We start from the raw sequence: 20,280 nt of genomic DNA, 5'->3' as shown, positions 1-20,280 counted from the left end.
AATATATGAATACATTAGAGTCCTTGGCATGTTAATTATAGTTATTTTAAATTTCTGGTCTGATATCTCAAAATCTCTGCCATAGCTGAGTCTAGTTCTGATGCTTGCTCTGTCTCTTCAAATGTTTCTTACCTTTTAGTATGTGTGGCAAGTTTTTGTTGAAAGCTGGACCTGATGTATCAGGAGAAAGAATCGAATTTCATTAGTATATGGGGAAGTTTTGCTTTATCTGGCCAAGAGTTAAGCTGTATTTATTGTTTTCTGTATTGGTAGGTATCAGAGGTCAGCATTTCTCCTTGCGGCCTTTCTTTTTTATCATAACGAGTTGTCTTTGGGTTTCCCTAGATTTCCTTCCTAAATAAAGTCTGACCCTTGCAGGTGTTGTTGGTTGTAATCCCCTTATTTAGACAAGAACCCAGCTGATGTGGTGGTTCGTGTGGGAGAGCAGAAGTGTTCTATCACCCTGTGGTTACTCTTAGTCCTTTAGTGAGCCTGTGCTCCAGGAAGGAGACCTTGGCAAGCGTTTCTCAGCTCTTTGTTCACCACTCCATTAGCTGAAGTGGGATGGCTAGAGGGGGCTGGAGTTAGGCGTTTCTCTTCTCATAGGTGGGTTAATCTGTGGTAAAAAAAAAAAAAAAAAAATCTTCCCTGTGAGGGCAAGCCTTTGTTAAGGATGGCAGAACATTCAGAGTATTTCAGAATGACTACATTTTTGCTTCCTCTGCTAGAAGAACAGGACATTTTTCTTTGATCTTCACAGTGAGCACCTCATAGGTTCCTGAAAATATATCCCACAAAACATATACAGCTCCACAAACTCTGGACCCGTGGAGTAAATCGCTTTCAAGTTCGTCCATACACCTCCAGCAATTCTGCAATTACAGTTAAAGTGTTTGTACCAATCTAGCCCCAGCTACAGGCTTTTGCTCCAGATCAGCTGTGATTCTCCTGCATTCCTCTTCCTGTCCATCCAGTTACCAGGGCAGGGGCTTGCCTGGTGACCTCAATCCTTGTTGGCTCTAAGATTGTTGTTTTTCAATTTATTCTGCATTTTTTAAAGTGCCGTTGTGAGGTCGGGAATGATGACTTCCAAGTAGTTAAATATTGCACGTCAAAGCGGAAGTTCTGCAATATATGCATACATACCCCACATCGATATGTCTCTCTGTGAAGGAGTGATGTCCCTAGAGTTATTCATTTCAAGAAAAACATTCTAACAACAATTTTGAACAGGTTAACTCAATGGCAAAGCAGAAATTAGATTCTTTAAAATGATTGAAGTTGGGCCCTTCCTGTTTTAGGAAAAAAGGAATTGTTTCAGTAACTGTATTCATTAAAGTAGATCATTTATAGGTCCCCATCTCTTTGCGAAGGTAACGATAAATAGAATGACCAAGAGATACCTGTGCTGACGAATTCCTAGAAGCACAGTGATCCTTATTTGTTATCTTTCGCTGGAAGTACCTCTCTTCATAGACAGTTTAAGGCCTTCCAGTCTCTTCTTCTTGTCATAACATGAAAACGAAATGATATTTGCCGCGGTCCAGTCACGACAGGATCCAGGGAGCCCCGAAGGTGGGCAAGGCGTCGGCGCGGGAGACAGTCGACTACACAGCTCAGAGGCGGTGTGACACTGTTCCGTTTTATTGTGATTTGAGTACAACTTTTATACTTTTTATTTTGGCATTTGGTTATACTTTGTTGTTAAGGTAGCAGGGAGTTAAATTTCTATGGTTAGGCGAAGCAGAAAATCTTATAGAGTATATTATTATTAATGTTCACGATTAACTAGTACATTTTTCTCTCAATCATTAGAACAGAACTACCTGATGGAACAATCTAAACTTTAATTCTTATATCTATTATGTAAGATACAGTTTGATTTAAGTAAAGGTGATAGATAGATGTATTCATAACAGCAAGCATTGGCTTGTGGGCAGACCTTGTTCTTCTTTCTGCCTGAAGAAATCTATTTTAAATGCTATTTGATTTATGCTATATGTAAAGTTCAAGCTGAACCTTTCTCATAGCTGTTCAAAAGTTTCCTTGGTGCAGTAATGAGGAAAATATTTATAAAAATCAGTTTTACAAAGCTGCTTTCATAAGCTAAGTTTCTGTTCCTTCGTTTTTAAGCACCAAGGAGATCCTGACCTAGCCAGCCTTTCTATGAAACTTAAACTACTATAAGGCACATGAATTCTATCTTTATTCACTACATGTATACTATCTTTATTATAAGCTTCTGTATAAGGCAAAGGAAGATCAGGTAATCTTTTCATACTATTAGCCCCCCTAGGTGGATACCAGAGTTTTCTATTTATCCACTAGGCCACAAAAGGAGGCCCTTCTATAGTAGGCACAGGCTTATGAGTAAATTTCTTATCCTTTACTAATTTTTCTACTAACTGCATGGGCACAGGAGTATAAACTGGTTCTAGTAATTCAGCTTGTTATAATTTATTCATAATATCTTTAAGAGGCGCGTCAAAAGGAATTTCCCTTAATAATTGTTCAAATAAAGAGTTTACGCATTCTGGACACATCGAGGTGACTAGAGCTGATTCCACACGCGGGGAATTTACTGTTTTCCTCAGAGCCAACTTTGAGGAAATCCATTTGTACAGCGTTTACACTTACTAGAATTTGTGCTACCCAAATTCCCCCTATTAATAGAATCATTTCTAAGAAACCAATTATCCCTAAACACATGACACGTCCTCGTTCTTGACGATGCATTCCTTGAAGCCTCTGTCCCCATCTCTGGACCTTGTCACGCAGTAGGGTAGAAAGAGGACGCAGCAGATATTATTTTCTACTATTAATAAGTATTGTTAAAATAATTATTACTTAATTACCAATTAACTGATTATTGCTTTCAGATTACTTTCCCTACAAAAATAAAGACAGAAGACAACAGGAACTGCTTTTCTCATGTTGACAGTAGAGAACTAGCAGAGGAATTATTACTTTAAATATAACAACACAGCAAAATGAACAGAAATAAAACTACATCCATAGATATATACCTACTGGCCCAATGGAAACATCAGTGACAACTCCTGTATGTGAGGTATGGACAATTCCCTAAATTTCCTATAATGGCTTTTGTCAACATTTTTAAATCTGAATTTATATAGCCACTAAAGATTTCTGTTCTATGGTTGTTTTGTCATGGCTAATGTGATTTTTCTGCATGTTGTTTAATACTTAATTTGAACTCTTTTGGGAGAAAGACTGAACCAGTTTTTTCTATTTATATTTTGAGATGTCTCATTGATTGCTATGCATAGTCATGTTGGTTACCACAAATGTGTATGATTTCATGAAGCCTATGTCAGGACCTTAGAACAATGGTAAAGTAAAGCAGGAAAAATTCCAACACTATTGTATGAAAAATAGAAAGGAATTCTTAACTTTAGCTCCTTCAACTTTAAATACATTTTAAAATATCTGTAGTAAAATAAGTGTAGCAATAAATGAAGGTTATACTCATATGAAGAAAGCGAACACTCTCACAACTAGTGTATCATCCGAATTACCTAGATTTAGGGTGAGGATGTGTCTGTTGTCAATAAGGAAAGAATTAACATTTCCGTATTACAGTCTTGGGAAATTTCTATCAGAAAGCAATGGAGATTATCGTCTAATATCACAGATTTAAAAAGCTGCTAGTGGAATACTGAATTTAATGTAAAAATAGATTACTGAGAAAGGGATCTGAATGTGTGTAAAATCAAAAGACGAAAGTGAATAGGAGGAGGCTTGGCTCTATGTCCTAAGGAGTGCTCTTTCTGCACAGGTCAAATTAAAAATACGCATCCATCGTAGAATACATCTCTGATTTACAGAAAGTATTTACTAAAGCGATTAGAAATCAGAAGTAATGTAAGTGACCTACATGAGACTAGAGTAAATGAAGTAATAGATAAAAGAAAATCAATCTTGATTGTCAAATTTGATGGAAAATAGAACTGCAACTGCAAAAGGCTTACCATTGAAATTCACTAGAGAGTGATATTCATTAGAACAGTGAGAACTCACTTGTTAGCCAATAAGCGATGCATGATACCAAATACCTAAATAAACACGAGTTTATGTCAAATAAGTCAAACATTCAAAATGTTCATATGTTTGTGCAATTCAGCTGTTCTATGAAAATGATTCTGAGAAAAATAGGATCAAAACTGTGCAGGGACCATGGTAACCCATCTTCTCCAGGCACCTTCTGTTTCACCTCTCACTCCACAAACTAGCTTACAAACCTAGTTTTTATACACAATGTTTCGAATTCTCGTTCTTGTATTTCCTCTTCGATCCAGTCCTATCTGGTTTGTGTCCCGTTCATTCTAATAAACCAAATCATCCTAAGGACACCAAGAGCGTTGTTTCCAAGTTTGGGGGAGTTTGTCCTCACCAGGCCTACGGGCTCTACTGTGTCTTTGAATACACTTCTTCGTTCAGTACTGTCACTCTTCCCTTCCCTGTTCATCCTCTAGCTCACTTGTCCCCCACCACCTCAGAGCCTTTTGCACACTCTATTCTACCCAACCCTTAAACGCTGAGAGTCTACAGGATTGTGCTTAGGTCCTTTTCTCATTTTCCATTCTCTGAGGGACCGCATCCATTCCGATGCCCTAATTGCCACACAATATACAATAAGGCATCCCCAATTAATACCTCCCATGGCAGTATTGTTCATCATACAGCCATATTCCCAATTGCCAATAAGACTTCTGCACGAAGCCATTCTCCAGTTAGAAGGGACATTTGATGTTATTTTTCCTTTTCAGCCTATTTTGTACCTAAAATTTCTGGCATGTTTCTTCATTCTTTCTTTTCTTTCTCTTCGTAGTGTTTCACATAATACAAAGGAACATTAATACTTTTTTTTTCTCTTTTTCTGTGACACAAAGTTTGAACACAACAGGAACTTTCTGTATTACTCTATTTACAGACAATTCTTGACCACAGCTACTCAATTTGAAATTGGACACTCAGTTTCTGCAGTCATCTGAATGGAATGAATGAGTAAAGACATTGTGCTACCAATTCTGCAGTATCAGTTACAAAGAGAGGGTTTGGATTTTGATTTTGTAAATAAATTCAAGAAATATTTTGATAGAAATTTAATAAATAATGCAAAAACGGACTTAACATAGAAAGGTAAACATGTTTTGTAAATTTTAATACAATGTAAAGATGAATATGTTTTCACATCCATTTTTAGAAATCACATATGACAGATGTAAGAAGGACTGCAATAAATTAACAGGAAATAAATAAAAAATAGATGAATAAATAAATTAATTAATACATAAATGATCAGGCATCAAGGCAGTAATTTCTGACACTAAGCAGAAAGACAATTCAGAAATGACCGATGTTATATATGCAAATATGATATTGCATAACCACCAATGAGAATCATTTCAAGGTGACTCCATGTCTCCATCCTGGTTTCATAACCTGTCTAGCAAGTTTGTTGACAAAGAGAAGGCTTTCCTGATTTCCACTCTGACAACCTCCCAGGCACAGGTGCTATACTTCTTTTGTTTCAGATAGTTATGGATTCCTTGGAAGTAATTCCAGACAAGAATGCCCAAATAGGGACAAACAAGATTTCCTTCGTTTGTCTGGTCCAGCTCTTCCAGGCTGTGATGAAGCCTAGAGAGCAGTTGATAGAGGAGGGTGCGGTTCCAAGCAGCATGGCTGTCCGCTGCGTTCAACAGGCTGAAGATCTGCTGGAGCACGAGATGGTGGAAACAGGTGCGTTGTGTCTTCTGGATTTCGGTGATACTCCCTCTTTCCCAACGAAATTTGAAGTCGGTTCTGTCATTCAGGGAGAAGTGAGAGGGGATAACTTCTAGTTCTCTCAAAAGACTGACGATTTTCCTGTTTTCTAGGCTATGGATCCAAGGCACGTCTCCACCAAGAGAGCAAATCAGGATGGAGCTGCGCATCGCTCTATCCCCAAGCCACAAACTGCACTGGGCCATTGACATTGCCGGTGATTCACTAGACGTCGGCCAGGGGTGCGCCGGCACAGCGAAAGAGCGCAAAGGTTCTACAGCTGTGCCCCTGGGAAGCGTGGTTCCCCAGCGGGCCACGAGAGGGCGCGCAAGCGGCGTTTTCTGACGCTTGGGTAGGAAACAAAGGCTTGGCGCAGCCTTTTTTGTCTGTCGGGCTGGTAGGGCCTGAGAAAGACTTTCGCAGCGCCATGGGGCAGCTTGGTGCCGCTTTAAGAGTCCGTGAGAAGCCTTCGTTTCCCCGGCGCTGACTGCTGCGGACGGAGCGCTGCCTTGGCCACGCGGGGGACATTTTCTTCGGTACGGAGCACAGAGCCTCGCATTTTCTGCATTTTCCCTTGAGTCTGGGGCTTTCTTTTCGCGCATAAACTTCAGAGAGCCCATTTCTACAAAAACTTCGTTCACTGAGGGATGCGTGATCTGCAATCAGAGCGTGTTTAGCCGTTTTTACAGGTGCGGGATGGTTTCTGGGCGAGATGCCGCCGGACTCGGAGTTGAGGACGCCGTCGCAGGGAGTCGGGCGCGGCCCTCCCTGGGGTCCGAGGCCGGGGACGCGGCCACCCCGCAGCGCTGTGGCCCTGTGACTTTCGCGGTGAATTTTCAACGTTCCAGCGTTGCAAAGTGGTGGAGTGAGGTGCTGGGAAACTGAAAAGCGGGAACGTTAAAACAGCATCTAATTAGACTTTCCAAAATATTAAAACATTTGAATGTTTAAATACCAAAGGTAACATTTAAAATTATTTTTGACATTAAAACGTTTAAAACAGCATCTTATTAAACTTCATAGAACTTTATTTCTTTCAACTGTGTTTTGTTTCTACCCAAACAAGAACTTAATTTTCCTTTCTTAGCTTTCATGGAAGCAACCTCGTTAATACTTTCCAGATTGTTTCTTTCAGTTGTTTTCATCTGAGAGAATTGCCATGTTTGACAATTTCTTGTGTCTCTGTGACAGTCCCAATTTTTATTTCCTTTCATGTTACCGAAACGTCTTTCACAGGATCCACTTGGACTGTATTATTAAAAAGAAAAGTTAGTTTTGTGTACAAGCGGTTGACAGGTTTTTTAGCAGGTCAGGTTTTTTTCATTTTCTTGTGACAGAATGAGAGAACTATACGAATGAACTTTTGGTGTTCAGGACTTTATATGAACTGAATGGAATTTGCCTAAATTTAATTCACATGGTGCCCCCTTTCTTTGTAAGACTCTCAGGACTTGCAAATGCAAGGTCATTTCATGTCTTTACAATGTTGATACATTCTTTGTTGATCATACATGTGTGAGCATTAATTTTCATGTTCTAGTATTGCATTAGAGTATTATTTGGATTCCTTAGATTTGCTGCCTTCTGAAATTCTGTACTTGAGAGAAGGACTCTCTTTAATTTACCCCACTACTCACCCAAGAAATAGCGTTCAAATTAGACTTGTGATAGTGACTGCATATCTGAAAATGTCTCATTTGCCATCATCCAACTTGCCTCCCCCACTTCCTCTTTTTTTTTTCTAACCGTTTTCCTGGCCTTTGTAACTTTTTAATTTAATATACGCCTTAACATAATATCACCACAGAGAATCTGAATGCAGAGACAAGGGAAGGGATTATTTTACTCATATTTACGGTTCACAAAAGAGTCATATTTTCTATCAGACTACTTTTCTCCCCGCTACTTCTCTGCAAAGAGCTTCAAGTGCGCTGGAAGGTTTGTCTCATGAATGTGCCAGGCACTGAGTTAAGAGTGGAACATGTGACTCTGTACCTTCACAGTCCTATAGACAATCCCCTCTCCCAAGTTTCCGTTTGTGGAGACATCAATGTGCACACCCCTGAGACTGTTACAGGAGCTGCACTCCAAGCTCCTCTTGCCTTAGCGTGGCTAAACATGGACTATTCAGATTATTGTGTGTTACATTAATACCAAAGGCAGCAGTGACTCACGACATTCAGTATCTGAGCCTGTCATTTATAAATTTTATTGACTTAATCTTTACAATTCCCTGGGTGACCACTACTGAGGTTGTCTCAGTGTTTTAGAAGAGGAAATGAAAATCTGTTGTCATTTAAATTCAGGATGCACAGCTTTTGTCAGAGAGTGAAGCTTTTTATTGCCTGCCAGTCCCTCCTCTTCATGGGTTCTAAGTATTTGCTCTTAACAGCACTGAGTGTGCTGGTGCTTCATCCTAATCTTGTCTCTAAGGTGTGTCTCCCTGGCTTCGTGGAGGGCAGTCGCCATCCTTCTCTTACACTTTCAGGATCCACCTTGGGAAGCACGTAGTCCCATGTGGGCACTCAACACAATTTGGGTGACAGAAAGTAGAGAACTATATGAGTTAACCCTTAGTGTTCATTTTTATGCAGCTCTTGTGTGAAGACTGCATCAGAAAACATGAGCTATGGTTCCTGTAAATAAATGCGGAGCATTCAAATCTAGTGTATTAGACCCTTGAAAGGAAAATGCTGAGAGGTGAGGCCACTACGATTTAAGTGCAATTAATAAAGTGTTGCAATGGAGGCCAGAATCAAAACTCTTAAGTACTCTTATTAGAATTAAGAACAGATAGATTGTGATGTGGGTGTTTATTGCAACTTTGGTCTTATCTTCGTGAACACATTCTATTGGGTTGAGACTCCTGTCATTTTCCATTCGTGAGTGTGACTTCCGTTGTAATGAAACAAAAGAAGTGTTAAAGTTTTGACATTCTCTGTGGCCAATAAATGGAAGACATGTTGGGTGGGAAGTGGAAACAAAATTGGGATAAATACAAAAAATGATAATCCTGTCCTATCTGAGAATCTCACCACTAAGAAGGTGCTCAGAGCCGCCAGAAAAGGCTTCCACAGCCACACAGTGTCTGACGTAGCTCACCAGAGGCCCGTGAACCTCTTCAGTGATGACACCAAGAATGATGTTTTCCGACTCTGTCTGCATCCTGAGTTGTGACCTAGCCCAGAACCATGGCCTCCCAAAGCAGGAGTGCTTCACAATTCGGCACCAAATGGGGAGAATCTTGCTTGTTTTCCTGCCTCAGGGACAAGAATGTTCACAAGTTTCATCAGAGGAAGCTGGATGGCTGCCGGGTTCAGAAATCTCAGGCCACCTCTTCCTGATGCAGAAGACCTTATGAACCTAGTTTTTATCCACAGTGTCTCAAATTCTCATTCTTCTTTTTCCTCTTCAACCCAGTCCCATCTGGTTTGTGTCTTATTCACTCTATTAAAGCAGATCATCCTGAGGACACCAAATGTGTCTGTTTCCAGGTCCACTGGGGAGTTTGTGCCTACTGGCCCTACAAACTCCACTGTGTCTTTGGAACCCTTCCCTGTTCATCCTCTAGCTCATTTGTCCCCTACCCCCTCAGTGCCTTTTGCACACTCTTTTCTACCCAACCCTGAAACGCCGAGGGTCTGCGGGATTATGTTTAGGTCCTTTGCTCATTGTACACTCTGTGAGTGACCGCATCCATTCTGATGCCCTAATTACCACACAAGATGCAATAAGACATCCCCTAGTAATACCTCCCATGGCAGTTGTGTTCATCATACAGCCATATTCCCAACTACCAATAAGACTTGTGCATGAACCTGTCTCCCAGTTTGAAAAAACATCTGATGTTAATTTTCCTATTTATCCTCCTTTGTATCTAAAATTTCTGGCATGTTTATTCTTTGTTCCTTTCTTTTCTTTCGCTTCGTGGTATTTAATATAATTTAAACCTCAGTACTGTTTTTGACTCCTTTTTGGTGATACAAAGTTTAAACACAATAGGAACTATCCATATTTACTCTATGTATCTGTATTTCTTCATCAGAGTTACGCAGTTTGAAATTAGACACTCAGCTTCTACACATCATCTGAATGGAATGAATGGTAAAAACATTATACTACCCATTCTTCACTATCAGTTACAAAACGAGGGTTTGGATTTTGATTTTATAAATAAATTCCAGAAGCTTTTACATAGAAATTTAATAAATAAATCAAAAACAAACTTAACGTAGAGACGTAAAAGTGTTTTATGTATTTTAATACAATGTAAAGATGAACATGTCATTACATCGATTTTTAAATATGAAAGATGCAAGAAGGACTGCAAAAAATTAAATATTAAATAAATAAATAAATAAATAAATAAATAGGAATCAGGAATCAAAGTAGTAATTTCCGTGACTTAAGCACAAAGATATTTTCGAAATGTCCGATGTTTTATATGCAATATGATATGGCACAACCAACAATGGAATCATATCGAGGTGAGTCCATGCCTCCATCCTGGTTTCAGAACCATTCTATCAACTTTGTTGATAAAGAGAAGGCTCTCTTGATTTCCACTCTGACAATCTCCCAGGCACAGTCACTGTATTGCTTCTCTTTGAGGTAGAGACGGATGCCCTGGAAGTAGTTCTTCACGGCTAATGTAGAGTCCTCCATTCCCAGGGCAGATTCTGCCTCCTTCATCTCTGGCAACAAACAGGTGCCCAGGTCTTCCAGCTGCCAATAGAGTCCACTGAGGAGCCCATGCAGTAGGGTCATGTTCCAGGCAGCAGAGGAGTGCTCTGTGCTGAAAATGTCGAAGGTTTCCTGAAGCATCTCATGGAAGACAGTGATGGCCTGCGCCTTCTGGATGTGGCTGCCATATACCATCTCCCGTGGCAATCCGAAGTTCTTTCTGTCCTTCCGACAGCGGAAAGAGCCGATTCTCTGCATTCGGTGCAGAAGCGCGATGTTCTCCTTGCTGACCTGGATGTGGTCTTGAGACAGGTCACAGCCTAGAGACCCACCGGGACCATAGCTGAACACCAGCACGGCGGTGAGTAGAGAGAGCAGGGGGGCCATGCCGAATCGGAGATGCTGCTGGCCTGGCTGAGCTGCAAGTCAGGAGGAGCCTTGGACTCTAGGTTCTCTGATGACATTCTTTCTAAGCATGGCCATTAAATAGGGAACACAATAATTTTCACTTTCTCAACATTTTCTACATTTTTACTTCCTTTTTTTGTTTTCGTTTATGTGTTCTCTGTGGAGTCCAAGAATATATCATCAATCTGCACTATTAATTTTGCCATAGAAGTTTAATTTTCCCAGGTAATTCAAAGTATCACTACAAGTGAATACATATCAATCAATTGAGTAAAGATTTCGTTCTAAAATCAGAAGTGTTGTAGATATGTAATTACACGCACACATGCACATACTCTTGTATATTTTTTAATACGTAAAAATCGGTGTTCTCTGTGTTAGAAACACAACTTGACCTTCAACCTGGGTATCCTCCTTGCCTTACATGGGATAACAGGCTTCCTCAGCCCTATGGGTTTATGTGTTTTGTTCGGTAACAGACCACGTATAGCGAATAAGCTCTTTAGAACCAAGGACTGGGATTCGCTTACAGTTTTATTCAGAGCAGAGGCTGATGATCATGAGTGAATGGGGTTCTGGGATGTTTCTTTTTCTTCTAGAACACATTCTTGCAGGTCCGTCTGGTTGTGCTTCATGGGCTCCACAAGATCAGAACTGCAACAGACTCTGCCCTTTCTTTCCACCGTGTGTAACTGGTTTCGACGCTCTTCATCCATGCCAATACTTTAGCAGGAATACCGGTTCTCTTCTGGGGCATGTAGGTGTGGGGATTCTAATCCCAAGACCATTTTATTTTCCCAGCACCACCTGACTCATGAGAGAGATGCCACTTCTAGTAACCCTTTTCTTCTGGAGTGACAAAGTGTCCTCAAACCAAACTCTCCTGGACTCATTCCGTGAGGTCAGGCAGATCAAATCCTGAGGACTCTAGAATACCCCTGCCATGGAGGGCTTGTATCGTTGTCGGTAAAATAATAACCATGCAGCATCCTTGCCCTTCCTGCTGGAATGTTTGTGTAAAGGATCCTCATTTTCAGCAGTGACCTTCTCTTCTCCTGACCCACATCCTCAGGTATCAGGTATCAGGAGCCTTCCATGGTGATAGCAAAGTGAATTTTGTCTGTAGGTGGAGGAATTAGTTATCTAGTTGTAATCATTTTACCTTTAGTAGGCAGATCATTTTCATTTTCCAATACAGCGTTTATTGTAAGAATCGTTACTTAAATTTCGAATACCAGCTTCACTCTGCATTTCTGAGCTGGGCGCAGGAGATTCAGTGACAATGTCTCTCTGTAGAAACTCAGAGGACAAAAACTAGCGCCCTTCTGTTGTTCGTTTAATCTGCGTATGTGATTGGGCTGCTTTGTCTGTCTTCTGTGTCATACTCAAAATGCAGAGTAGTGCGGTGCAAGTTATTATGTCGAAATGAAATAACCTTTTTAAAAACTATTTGAGCTCTTCCACTTTAAATTTAAATAATAGCAAATTCTTAATAACTAGATTCTTAATAACTTAATTTTTCCACAGTGGCTTACAGGGTATACTCTCTTTTGCTCATCTGGCATTACTTTCTGTTTCATCCCGAGGTTAATGCAAATAAGGGGAAATAACAGAATTGCAAACGGGCTTCACCGTTTTTCTCTCTAACTTTCGAGACTTTAGATATTTTATTTTTCATTTCAACATTCCTAGAAAGCAAAACTGGGCAGTGGTTTGTGGGCAAGAAAGAAAACAAATGTAAATCTGATGTCATGAATGTGAAAGAAGGAAAGTGACTTTCCTGCTGGGTAAATGACACAGTCTATGGTAGCAAAATTTAGTGAAGCAGAGATGGGACTGGGTGGTGTGGCAGAGTGGAAGGATGAAATCCAGCATGGAATTACACAAAATAGGGAAATGGCTGCCCCTGCCAGAGGCTCAAAAAAGACTACACTCTGATCAATGACCAACCTTCGACCTTGGAGACGAGCCCCTTCATCCTTCCTCCCTTCAATCCACATGAAATCAGCTCTGAGGAGAGAAGGGAGGAGTCACACCAACCAATTCTCAAGAGAATGGTAACCTGAACCCAGGTGCCAGAACCCAAACAACCCTCTCCGGTAAGATTGTAGATAATAACCTTTGCCTGTAGTCTATGTAGTTAAGAAATCTTCTCAGGCAATTTAAAGATTGCCTTGAGAAATCTAGAATGAAAGAGAAGGTACTAAGAAAAGAATCTGCTCTTAATCAGGAAAATACTGATGATGATATTTTAAATGATAATACCGAAATTTATTGCTTCTTAACCACGGACCAGCTACTGACCTAAGATCTTTGAAGTTATTAACTCAGTCTTTTCAAGAACTCCATTTGGACTGTTGGGAGAGAAATACAAATCTGGAAGGATGGATTATTCCGAAGGTACTAAAATCCAAGGTCAAATCCTTTGGAAGATTTGAGATAATGACTTGTCTGGAAGGGCCTGTTAAAAGAAATGGTGAATTGAAATGGGCCTGGGATTTATGATCCATGAAGAGGCCCTGGCATGAAATCAGATCGGGAACTGTGCAGTGATAAAGGATTTCGAGCGTCACTTCAAATGCCAAAGGACTATTGTCCAATCATTTGTATGGCAGCAGAAGTGCAGTATGAGGCACTGACCGACTGACTTTAAATGCTAAGGAAATTAGACACAGTCCTTTTGAAAGAGTTGTGAGAGAAGATTGTTCAGGCAAAGGAAACAGAAGTTTGCATCTGGCACTGGAATAACGATCGTTCCTTCCAACACTCAGCAAATGCTGTGGTATCGGAGTCTCCCGTCGGGGACGCTGCCAATGGCTACATCTCCGTGGGAGAACTCTGTGCTCAGGGAATCCACTTAGATCTCCTCCTTGTCTGAATAGGAACGATCTGGCGAAACAACTGATTCAGTGCTGCCTATTGGAATCGTTCCACTTCCTGAGGACCTGCCTCTTCCAGTCCACACATTAAACGTCGCTGTACTCCTTCCGAGTCTTCAATGTGCTGCTGACTTTCATCTCCTTCCCGTTTCTAGATATGCGCCGTTGCCTTTGAGCAAATGTGAGTCCTGCAGCATCCTCCTCATGGAATCAGACATGGAACCTTCTCAACAGGGGCACAGATGAGCTCCTCGATTTGTTCCCAAATCAGTGGTGTAGATGTGTGGTAAAGACTCCCGTCTTCACTACATTTCTGAGCTGGATTGGACTTCAGTGGATTCGTAACCGCTGTAGCACGGGAATCAGATGGCATGAGGGAGGGTGGAGGCGAGGCCAGGTCGTACATGCTCTGATCGGTGACGCTGGAAACCTTGGCAGCTTCCAGCTGGTGCTGCACCATGATCCCTCACAGCTCATCCAGCGGCACTTGAGATCCCTTCTCCCTCCTTGGGCTGTGAGATTGCCCTGTGCTAAGGGACCTGTGAGACGTCTCAGGCACCACCTTCGCCCCTCGCAGCCATCCAGCCCTGCAGCTCAGTTTTCCTACACCTTTGAACATTGAATATCTCTGAAATATGAAAGAGGACATGGCTATAAAGATTTTTAAAGAAAGGCAACAATATGGAACCAAATTATAAACTTTTTCACCCAAAATTAGAAACAAAAAACAAAAACAAACCAGTAAAGTTACTGTAAAATAAAAATAGAGATAAAAGAGAAAAGAAATGAAAGAATAGAAAAGAAAAGAATAAAGAAAGAGCACCAAAGAAGGCAGCAGTCATAGTGTTTGAAAGTTGATAGGCAATCAAAGATCAGAGGCAGGTGAATCAAAAAAAAAAAAAAAATCCTTGTATTCATGGTCCTCATAGTCCCATACAAGTGATGGCAGAACAAAAGATATCAAGTCACAAAAATGGTTTAACATGGAAATTACAGCCCTTTTACTTATCAGTTGGACACAAGCTATCTAATGGTGGAGTCTGTAAACCAAAGTCAAAATTTGAGAATGAGATCCCTGCAAACTGAGCAATTGGCACAAACCTTCTGATGAACTTGTTCAGTTACAGTTCAGATGCCTTTAATACCTCTCGATTCTACCCAAACAGATACTTCACAGGCCTATCATTTGACAACAATCGTATCCTCTGAAATTCCTTTAAGCTATGCTTCTCTTACTACTGAGTCAAGGTGCAAGGGATGCCAGTGGCATCATTACGCAAAGTGAAAAGGAGAATTTCTCCTGATTATGTAGTCAATGGACATGACTACATAATTCTTCTATACAGTGAAGAATTAAAGTGAATAAATAAAAAAATTACTTTACAACTTAAATTTAAAAGCTACTGACATTTAGTATATTTAAAATGTCTATTTAATAAACATCAGATTCAATTTTAAATAAAATTAATTGAGTTTGACTTTAAAACTACGTTTCCAGAGTGACTTTTAATGTAACATATTTACTACATAGAGATGTATCCAACGGCATGTTCAAATAAATATGTATATAATTCTATAAAATAATACCAATGTATAGATATATTTTAAAATCATTCAAAATTGCTCAACATCATTGTAAATTAAATTATTTTCTTAACATTCATTTTAGGTAGGCACTTTATTTTTAATCTTGCTTCTTATCAAAGAGTAATTTTTAGCTTCATTAACTACAAGATATTCATCTCGATATCATCAACATTTTTTTCTGCTTAGACTTGACATAGTAAATGATGTGTTGACTAACTTTAGGATAGCTAACAATTAAATATTAACTATTTGCATCATATTCTCAAAACACACATCACAGTGAGGCAAAAACATAAGCAACGCAACCATGCAACTCCTGAGTAAGCAAAGGCCATCTCTCACAAGAGGGCTTTGAGATCAAGCAGATGATGGATGGAAGGAAAGTCTTCCAAGGAGCCATCAAGTCATCACAGGTTTGTAGCAATAATCTTGCATATGTTTTGTGTGTCTTCCCTGAGCTGAATGGCAATGCTTCTCATACGATACACAAGAAAACCAAAGAGAAAAATAAATACTAAGGAAGAAGATTCTGTAGGATAGGGCTGAGCTTTGGAGCACCACAAACCATTGAAATACCTAAGATTTGTTCACACTCATGAGAACTACTATTCCATCCTTTGGAGCAATATTAGCCCCAAAGAGAACTCAAGATTCAGACAATATCATCCAGTTGATTCTTTCTTTGTATTTTTGTATTAAATTTCATATTTTCTAAAGGAGTTCAGAGTTTCCAATCAAGTTTATTCAGCTCAAACAAAAGGAAACCATCTTTGAAACGATTGAACTGCAAAACTGTTAATTATTAATATGTAAAGACGAGTTTTAGCTTTATCCCGAAGTCTTTTTATTTTGTATGAGAAGTTATGTTGCCTCAGCCCTCCAGATTCCTACTGCTTAAATGGAAGGTACAAGATCATCCTTGCTAAGTCAGCTCTTTAGTCACTGGACTTTGTCAGATTCTCTGTGTCATGCTTGGCACCAGGCCCAGGGGGATCACTCATGAAGTAATTTTCACTGAAGCAGGTCCTCAGATATTCACTTTCTACTAGAACGGATTCAGAAAAGACCAAGCTATTTGCTTCATCATGACCATACTTGCTTGGATTTTAATAGACCATGGCTAATATTTCCACTTTACTCATATAGGTGTCAAAAATGCCTAGTTTCCTTATTGCTAAAACCACTCAAATTCTACTTCTTTTAAGGTACATACTGGCTCTGGGCACTTAAGTTGCAGAAATAGCAGCATAATGTTCAGCCTTTGCCTAGCACTTTATTCAACTAACACTTATGACATCATCTTTAATTTGCTTTACATTGTCCTAATAGAAAAGTAACCAGCTGGTGTCACATAAGAGTCACCTATCTAAATTTAAAGTGTCTCAATTCACACAGCTCACAACAACCAGGTAACTGACCCATTACGTTCTGGTCCTTCTTTACGGGGGTAGCAGAAACCTAAGCTTCTTTGGAGACCCCTCACAAAGACTGATAAAGGATCATACGTATTCTGTTATTTCCATCCATCTCTGTGGGCTACTGGACTCCATTTCTTGATTTTCAAAAATTGAGCATGTATAATTCGAATATTACTTCTGCTCAAAAAGCAAGAGTTTGGATTCTGAGTCCACAGTCTGAAGCTTTTGCCTACAAATTGCTAACTCTTCTTTATTGTCTAAACACGGCTATATTCTCTCTTTGAGATGCCAGGCATGTGAATTTTTGTGACCTGCTGCGGTCTGAATGTGTACATGCTCACCTAATTCATATGTTGAGGTCTCAAGCCCAAGTGATGGTGTCATGTGATACGGTCCTTGTGAATGAATGAGGGCAAGAGGGTGGAGCATTCCTGAATAGAATTAGTGGCCTCGTCAAAAATTCCTGAGATCGATCCATCACCTTCCTTCCATTTGAAGATACAGGAGAAGTCAGTGGTATGCAACCAGAAAGCTGGCGCTCACCAGAACCCAACCTTGTTGACACCCTGATTTGAATTTCAGCCTCTAGAGTGTGAGCAGGAAATGTCTGCTCCTTACAAGCTACTCAGTCTATGCTATGCTGTTAATTGAGTTTGAATGGTCTAAGACATGACCTGACCTCTTTTCTGCTTAGAGTACATCCCAGGAGTCTAGAAAATACCTAAGGAGAGAGAAATCCGTTTACCCAAATGTATGTCTAGACGTCTAGTGCAGTCCCTATCATCTCAGGAGCCAATTAATATTAATTAAGAGAATCATGAACGAAATAGTAGGAGAAAGAATAATACCAACATCTACTAGATAGTTAGGAATTGGGAGGACATTAAATCAGAGATACCTTGTAATCTCGTCCTAATCCTACAAAGGAAGTTATGAATGACATTAATACTGTGCGAGATAGTATTTAAAAACATGGTTTGGTTGCAGAGATATTTTCAAATTTCTATTTTCTTTATTTAGAATATCAGGATGAGAATTATAGACTTGGTTGTAAATGGAAGACTCATCCTCCACTTTGAAATCAGTGATTTTGAGAATTTCCTTGTCTCCCTCAAGATGTTCTGAAACCTCAGTCCCACATGTGTGGTCGTTTACCAATTTTTTAGCCTGTGTCTTTGGGAATTAACACAAATGCTCTTTCAAAAGATCGATGATGCTATGAACTCTAACTACTGCCATCCATGTCATCTCCCGCAGGGTTTGATTTCTGGAAAAAGACTTTCAATTCTTGGTTTTGGGGTTGAGGATAAAGTGTATGCAGCAAACACAGTGGATTCTTTTTTTTTTTTTAACTTAAAGAGTATTGGTACAAATAGCGTAAAAATAAAGAGTGGTCTTACTGAAGTTGTCTCCTCTTCTATTAGTCACTAGATTAGAGTCTATTGCACAACTTCTTTACATTTTGGCAACCCATGAGAGTAAATTCAGATAAACTAATGTGAGCATAACTGATATTGCCCTGAAGAGTCCTGGCTTTTAAAAATAGACCATGTGAGATCCCATAATTGTTGCCTTTACAATTGTGTGGTATGGACTCAGGTACCACAGACAAATTGGGCAAAACATGTTGAATATGGCAACGTTACAAACTAACAGGGACCCGTGACCTTGAAACATTGTTCGCAGGACAGCCAACCTAAAGTGTCATCTGATCAGGAATACTTGCACTGGGCTCTTACACAAAGAAAGACCATTCCTATAATGACAAAAGTATGGATAATTTTCTGGATAGTTTTCTGTTCATCTGTTAGAACAGCTAGCAATAACTTAAATAACACACGTCTTTACAAAAAATACCATCTTGAGAACACTTTCCATAAAATAACTGGACTTTACACTTTAGAAAGGGCGAATATCTCCTCCCACCACTCCCACAAACATAAAGAAAAACCTTAGACAGATTTAAAAATTATAATATTATTTGTACAAGAAAATAGATTATGTTCTACACTCTGAGCATAATTTTATAGATTCGTGATATACAATATAGTTTTTTTAATGACCCTATGATTTTAGATTCAGATATATCTCTGCTGGTGCAGAAATGTGAGTTGAGATTGTTTCTAGACTTCGCAATGAATGTAATTGAATAGAGAGAGTCACGAGTATAAATTTCTTCTGCATTTTGACTTTTATTTGAGGATTGTCACATGAGAAAAAGGCGTGCTGTGATCTCGACTCTGACAACCTCCCAAGCACAGGTGCTGTACTTCTTTTGTTTCAGATAGTTATGGATTCCTTGGAAGTAATTCCAGACAAGAATGCCCAAATAGGGACACACCAGATTTCCTTCGTTTGTCTGGTCCAGCTCTTCCAGGCTGTGATGAAGCCTAGAGAGTAGTTGATAGAGGAGGGTGCGGTTCCAAGCAGCATGGCTGTCCTCTGCGTTCAACAGGCTGAAGATCTGCTGGAGAATGAGATGGTGGAAACAGGTGCGTTGTGTCTTCTGGATTTCGGTGATACTTCCTCTTTCCCAAGGAAATTTGAAGTCGGTTCTGTCTTTCAGGCAGAAGTGAGAGGGGATAACTTCTACCTCTCTCAAAAGACTGACGATTTTCCTGTTTTCTAGGCTATGGATCCAAGGCACGTCTCCACCAAGAGAGCAAATCGGAATGAAGCTGAGCATCGCTCCAGCCGCCAGCCACGAACTGCACTGGGCCATTGATTGCCGGTGATTCACTAGACGTCGGCCAGGGGGCGCGCTAGCACCGCGAAAGAGCGTCAAGGTTCTACTGCTGTGCCCCTGGGAAGCGTGGTTCCCCAGCGGTCCACGAGAGGGCGAGCAAGCGGCGTTTTCTGACGCTTGGGTAGGAAACAAAGGCTTGGCGCAGCCTTTTTTGTCTGTCGGGCTGGTAGGGCCTGAGAAAGGCTTTCGCAGCGCCATGGGGCAGGGTGGCGCCCCTTTAATAGTCCATGAGAAACCTTCGTTTCCCCGGCGCTGACTGCTGCGGACTGAGCGCTGTCTTGGCCACGCGGGGGACATTTTCTTCGGTACGGAGCACAGAGCCTCGCATTTTCTGCGCTTTCCCTGGAGTCTGGGGCTTTACATTCGCGCATAAACTCCAGAGAGCCCATTTTTACAAAAACTCCGTTCACTGAGGGATGTGTGACCGCAATCAGAGCGTGTTTAGCCGTTTTTACAGGTGCGGGATGGTTTCTGGGCGAGATGCCGCCGGATCCGGAGACCAGGACGCCGTCGCAGGGGCTCGGGCGCGGCCCTCCCTGGGGCCGGAGGCGGGGACGCGGACCCCCGCAGCGCCGTGGCGCTGTGACTTTCGCGGTGAATTTTCAACGTTCCAGCGTTGCAAAGTGGTGGAGTGAGGTACTGGGAATCTGGAAAGCGGGAACGTTAAAACAGCATCTAATTAGACTTTCCAAAATATTAAAACATTTGAATGTTTAAATACCAAAGGTAACATTTAAAATTATTTTTCACATTAAAACAGTTAAAACAG

At 40.5% G+C, this 20,280-nt stretch overlaps 3 protein-coding genes across 3 annotated transcripts; all 3 read right to left on the bottom strand.

Moving 5' to 3' along the window:
• Positions 1-5,376: 5,376 nt before the first annotated feature.
• Positions 5,377-6,037, bottom strand: LOC120589536 (interferon omega-1-like). Its single transcript, XM_039847035.1, has one exon. It carries the CDS (start codon positions 6,000-6,002, stop codon positions 5,460-5,462), a length of 543 nt encoding a protein of 180 aa, XP_039702969.1. The 5' UTR covers positions 6,003-6,037; the 3' UTR covers positions 5,377-5,459.
• A 4,265-nt stretch (positions 6,038-10,302) lies between these two features.
• LOC120589525 (interferon tau-1-like) lies at positions 10,303-10,860 on the bottom strand. Its single transcript, XM_039847025.1, has one exon. The coding sequence runs from the start codon at positions 10,858-10,860 to the stop codon at positions 10,303-10,305; it is 558 nt and encodes a 185-aa protein (XP_039702959.1).
• An 8,081-nt stretch (positions 10,861-18,941) lies between these two features.
• LOC120589526 (interferon omega-1-like) lies at positions 18,942-20,054 on the bottom strand. The gene has a single exon (XM_039847026.1). It carries the CDS (start codon positions 19,806-19,808, stop codon positions 18,972-18,974), a length of 837 nt encoding a protein of 278 aa, XP_039702960.1. The 5' UTR covers positions 19,809-20,054; the 3' UTR covers positions 18,942-18,971.
• Positions 20,055-20,280: the final 226 nt, after the last annotated feature.

Source organism: Pteropus medius, unplaced genomic scaffold, assembly GCF_902729225.1.
Source record: "Pteropus medius unplaced genomic scaffold, Ma_sr-lr_union100, whole genome shotgun sequence".
Classification (NCBI taxonomy): Eukaryota; Metazoa; Chordata; class Mammalia; order Chiroptera; family Pteropodidae; genus Pteropus; species Pteropus medius.
This window is presented reverse-complemented; position numbering and strand designations above follow the sequence as displayed.